Genomic DNA, 5,797 nt, shown 5'->3' with positions numbered 1-5,797 from the left:
CGCGAGCCCTTCTTCCTCTACCCAGATCCACTAACCTCTCCTCCCTTCCTTCCGCCCGCCCGCCGCCTCCCTCTATCTCCCCGATCCAGATCGACGCCGCCACCCCTCTCTAACCGTACCATCCCCTCGCCGGCGGCGGCGCCCTCCCTCCCTCGCCATCTCCTCCTCCCCTCCTCACGGCCGCCTCCACCACGCCACAAACCCCGACGACGGCCTTGTGTAGATCCCATCCTCCTCCCGTCCGGATCACGGCGCGGATCCCATCCTCTAATCCCCTAGAAGCTAGTGTAGCCACCCCACCTGCTCTCCTCTACTCCGGGATCCATCCATCCACTAGGTTTCTGCGGCCAGATCTGCCACCCTATACCTCCCTGCGTCCAAGCCGGTGACGGACGCGGTCGACGAGACCGGCGACCCGCAGCTCTGCGCTCCGTACGCGTCCGACATCTACTCCTACCTCGGATCCATGGAGGTACGCGCCGTTCTTCCTCGGTCACATTGGTTTAATCAATTTCCTCGTTCATCGCAAGGTTCAGGCGAGACGGCGGCCGGCGGCGGATTACATCGAGAGGGTGCAGGTGGACGTCACCCCCAATATGCGCGGCATCCTCGTCGACTGGCTCGTCGAGGTCGCCGAGGAGTACAAGCTCGTCTCCGACACGCTCTACCTCACTGTCTCCTACATCGACCGCTTCCTCTCGTCCAACTCCCTCAACCGTCAGAAGCTGCAGCTCCTCGGCGTCTCTGCCATGCTCATTGCCTCGTAAGCCCCCGTTTTATCCTCATTTTTGTGCCGAGTGTTCAGTTAAATCAAGATATGAGCCTGACTTCAGATCCGTTGTGTGGATCCAGTAAGTACGAGGAGATCAGCCCCCCAAATGTGGAGGACTTCTGCTACATCACCGACAACACCTACATGAAGCAGGAGGTGTGTGTTCTTCTCTTGCTTGCTTGGTTCATTTGTGAGATCTTGCAATTGGACGACCCTAGCTAGAATGCTGATCTGGGTTCTTGTGGGCATGTGCAGCTATTAAGATGGAGAGGAATGTACTAAACAATCTCAAGTTTGAGATGGGAAATCCTACCGCTAAGACCTTCCTAAGGTATATCACAAACCAAACTATTCTGAATTGCCGTTGCCAACCCTGTTTGTTACTACGAATGTGTTCCTAACTCTTGTGTTCTGTTTGCTTCCTTCCCTATTTGCAGGATGTTCATCAAATCTGGCCAAGAAGAGAAGGTAATGGTCCACTACTCTCATACTACCTTTGAGCCACACTGCTGTTAAATTGGTTGATGTTCATCATGTGCATCGTTGTCTCCTCTGCTCCGGGTTCTATTCACTAAATAACTTCCCATGTTAGTAAAATTACAGCATAAATAACTCCTGATGTAGTTCTTCTATTTTTAGTTTGGGTTCAAGTGATTGGTAGGCCTAGTTGCTGACGGTTTATGGGACTGACTACAACACGAAGGATGGAACAGGGGTATGTGCAGCAGTTTTCATAACCGACCACACATTATCAGGGGCAGAATGCACTTAATTTTAATCAGTTCCACTGACACCTAGCAATCCCTTAGCAATCCCTTCTTCTTTTCAAGTCTGGAATGCATTTTTTACTTGAATTCAGTAGACCAGATGTGCACACTTTGGCTGGCGTATGTACTGCTATCTATCTCATTTGGCTATCAAAATGTGCATGTCTTCATAGAAAAGAGATAACTGTGTACTATGTCTTGCTGCAAACTGAGGTTGATATCTCCCATTCGCAAACAAAAGAGAGGTTGATGTTTCAATATGTGTTCACTATTGTTTGGTACTACATCTTAAGACTGTTCGCTTATTGCCTTCCTCTAAGCTTAATTTAATTGGAGCTGCGCCAATTTAGAAAGGCTTCCGCATCTCTGTCTACCACATCTGTGAAAGTGTGAATCATGTCTCTATGCAATACCTGATATGATAACATGACCTGAACTAGAACTATTGGCTCCTTTACTTGCTCTAGTTTGGTTAAGACTGATGATACCATGGATGCACATTACTATTAAGTTTAAAAGTTCTGTTGAAACAAGGTGGAAGCATGTTCTTTCTAGCAAATGTTCTAGGCGCTGCCACACTTATATTTTAATTTTTTGTTATTTTCATTGTTGCTGCTCTGTATAACAAATGTACTGCTATCTATCTCATGGTGATCACTAAACTAAGGAGGCTTAACCTGATAATAACTTATTTTATGTTAATAGCCTACAATGTTGTCTTGGAGCTTATTGTCCAAAATAATACCTCTACTTTTTGTGTCCTTCAGGAATGCGTATCCTTCAGGACAACTCAAGCCCCTCCTCCTCTCCTGTACATGAATGTGAGATGCTGCGCATGCAAGATCCGAGACAAATGGCATATTGTAATCTCTTTTTGCTGGTTTTTATGTACGTTTGAAATGTTGCTTTGATAGCAAAATTGTATTCCTGTGTACATGCTGCTTTGACAGCAAAATTATGAAAAATTCTCAACAATATATCTGTGTAAAATTGTATTCCTGTGTACTGCACCTGAAAAGGCTACAGCTAACTGATGATGACAACTGGTACCCATCTGACTAGTGGACCCTTCTTTTGGGAAAAAAAAGAAAAACTAAATTCGTTTAGACAAAAAGGCCACAACCCAACAATAAAAAGGCTGCAATATTGGGCTTGGCCCATGTACCCAACCAAAAATTGACACACAAAAAAAACACAAATAGGCTGAATTGTTGGGCTCGGCCCATGTAGAAAATCGAATTGGACCGGGCTGAATCTTGTGCCACATCAGCTTGCCACACTGGATGCCTACGTGTCCTGGGGGAGGTTGCTAGTGACCAAAACGCCACAGTAGGAATATTTTGGTCGTAAACATCTTTGACCATTCCAGAAGAAAGGTCGCTATAGTCAGTTTACGACGGGCAGCTTTTGACCTTCTGTTTTTGGTCACAAAAAGGTCGTAAATGGAAATTTGTGACCTTTCAGTGACCAATAGTGGTGGTCATAAGTTGACATATTTCTTGTAGTGGTCCTTTATGTAACCATAATATGTTTCCTTTCCCGTGTTGGTTGTTGCATCAAAGCGGACACCACTATTTTGGTTGGTGCTCTTCTTATCTTGGGTGATCGTGCAAAATGTATTCCCATTTATCTCGTACCCTTTGAAAGTCATTATATTCGAAGATGGTAACTGGGACAACAAGTACACCTCATCTTCAATATCGCCATCCTGCATGGCACGTGTCTGCAACCAACCGGCGAAAGTCCCCGTTTTTTCACGTGTAATCCAATCCTCACACTGCTCCGGGTGTTTGGAGTGTAGAAAATTCTTGTGTTCCTCCATATACGGAGCCACCAAGGCGGAACTCTGTAGAACTGTGTAGTGTGCTTCAGTGAGAGAATGCCCGTCCATACATATTATTTGATCCCCTCCTAGCGTGCCTTTTCCATCTAGTCTACCCTTATGCCGCGATTCAGGAACACCAATCGGCTTAAGGTCAGGAATAAAGTCAATAGTGTAAGGATCGATATAGTTGACTAGAGGGGGCGTGAATAGGCAACTAACACTTTTTAATCTTTTCTTTACCAATTTAAACTTTGCATCAAAGTAGGTTGTCTAGATATGCAACTAGGTGAGCAACCTATATGATGCAATAACAACTAGCACATAAGCAAGCAAGGGATACAACACAAATAAGCTTGCACAAGTAAAGGCACGAGATAACCAAGAGTGGAGCCGATGGAGACGAGGATGTGTTACCGAAGTTCCTTCCTTTTGAGGGGAAGTACGTCTCCGTTAGAGCGGTGTGGAGGCACAATGCTCCCCAAGAATCCACTAGGGCCACCGTATTCTCCTCACGCCCTCACACAATGCGAGATGCCGTGATTCCACTATTGGTGCCCTTGAAGGCGGCGACCGAACCTTTACAAACAAGGTTGGGGCAATCTTCACAACTTAATTGGAGGCTGCCAACGACACCACGAAGCTTCACCACAATGGACTATGGCTCCGAGGTGACCTCAACCGTCTAGGGTGCTCAAACACCCAAGAGTAACAAGATCCGCTAGGGATTAGTGGGGGAATCGAATTTCTCTTGGTGGAAGTGTAGATCAGGGCCTTCTCACCCAATCCCGAGCAAATCAACAAGTTTGATTGGCTAGGGAGAGAAATCGGGCGAAAATGGAGCTTGGAGCAACAATGGAGCTTAGGGTTGGAAGAGGTGGTCAACTAGAGGAAGAAGCCACCCCTTATATAGTGGAGGGACAAATCCAACCATTATCCACCTAACCAGCCCGTGACTTGCGGTACTACTGCTCCAGACAAGCGGTACTACCGCAAGGGCTCACGGTACTACCACGGCGGGCCGCGGTACTACCACTGCTACGGCATGCGCTAGCCCAGGCCAGAGCCGCAAGGGCTGAGGGCGGTACTTCCACTGGCGCGGTACTACCGCTCCCCCTTGCGGTACTACCGCAAGGCTAGAGTGGGCTAGTCCTGGGAAGGGCATGGATGAAGAAAAATACATCCGCGCCTACTTCCGCAGAAAAATAAATGGAGCAAAATTCTGGCACGGTACTACCGCGCCTGGCAAGCGGTACTACCGCGTAGGGAGCGGATGTAAAAAATTACATCCGCCCCTACTTCCGCTCGTGTTGCGGAACTAGGTCCGAGGCCACGGTACTACCGCTCTTTAGGAGTGGTACTACCGTGGGCACCTACGGTAGTACCGCAACGGCGTGTGGTACTACCGCGGGTGCCTGCGGTACTACCGCTTCTAGGAGTAGTACTACCGCATGCAACACTAGGAATCCTTCTTTTTGCATAATGAAGATAACGGAGGATGCTCCACAGAGCAAAGGGAAAGGCGGGAAAAGGAAGAAAACATGTACGTGATGATTCCACCCGAACCTTTCCAACGTGGACCCCCTCTTAATAGTATGGCTATCCTACGACTCAAACCACCGAAAAAGAATCATAGAAAAACTCCGTCTTCAGTAGTCTTTGAGGGGTACCAAACCATCTTGTGCCTAGTGACGAATAATCTGAGATACTCAGGGCACACGATTAGTCCGCAAAAGCATTGTCATCAATCACCAAAACACCTTAGGGATAAATATGCCCTTATAATCTCCCCCTTTTTGGTGGATTGATGACAATACGGGATTTGCACTCAAAGGGAAACAATATAGGACATATGCAAACTCCACAACTACAAAATATAGACGAGCTCCACCTAGATGCGTGCTCTCTAGATAAGTGCTTTGGACTGCACGGCACGTATACTAGGATCAACACTCCCCCTATATTTTGTAAACAAGGCATATGGACAACAAGATAAATATGAGCATAACATAAGTAGCACAAGATAACATAAGCTCAAGTAAGGTATGATAGGTAGCATATGTATTACACCATATGATAGACCAGGTCTCACGAGCAAACTAAACGAAAACAAGCAAGGTTCAACGGAACAAAAGCGAAGAAAGCAAACACAAGCACGACACAAGACTCGACACAATACTCGCAAATCCCTACACTCTCTCCTCCTTTGGCATCGAGACGCCAAAAAGGCAGAGAGGACACCTAAAACACAAGTGGTGGCTCAAGCGGAGTAGTTAGACGCACGCTCCTCGTCAGACTCGGCAGTAGGAGTGGTCTCCTCGTTGTTCTCCTCAGAATTGGTCCACACGAGGCCTTGGGGTGTGGCAAGCCCCTCATCCTGAACACCAAGCAAAGTCATGAACTCCTTCCAAGTAGCAGACAGCTTCTAACCATTGG

At 47.2% G+C, this 5,797-nt stretch overlaps 1 protein-coding gene across 1 annotated transcript in view; it reads left to right on the top strand.

Moving 5' to 3' along the window:
• LOC119360551 (cyclin-A3-1-like) overlaps positions 1–1,426 on the top strand; it is a 19,066-nt gene extending 17,640 nt beyond the window's left edge. Inside the window, exons 3-8 of the mRNA XM_037626142.1 lie at positions 338–472; positions 531–763; positions 853–932; positions 1,028–1,103; positions 1,210–1,240; positions 1,412–1,426. Coding sequence (XP_037482039.1) covers positions 338–472; positions 531–763; positions 853–932; positions 1,028–1,103; positions 1,210–1,240; positions 1,412–1,426 — 570 coding nt within the window. The remainder of the gene's footprint in view (positions 1–337; positions 473–530; positions 764–852; positions 933–1,027; positions 1,104–1,209; positions 1,241–1,411) is intronic.
• The last annotated feature ends 4,371 nt before the right edge of the window (positions 1,427–5,797 follow it).

This window comes from Triticum dicoccoides, chromosome 2B, assembly GCF_002162155.2.
Source record: "Triticum dicoccoides isolate Atlit2015 ecotype Zavitan chromosome 2B, WEW_v2.0, whole genome shotgun sequence".
Classification (NCBI taxonomy): domain Eukaryota; kingdom Viridiplantae; phylum Streptophyta; class Magnoliopsida; order Poales; family Poaceae; genus Triticum; species Triticum dicoccoides.
This window is presented reverse-complemented; position numbering and strand designations above follow the sequence as displayed.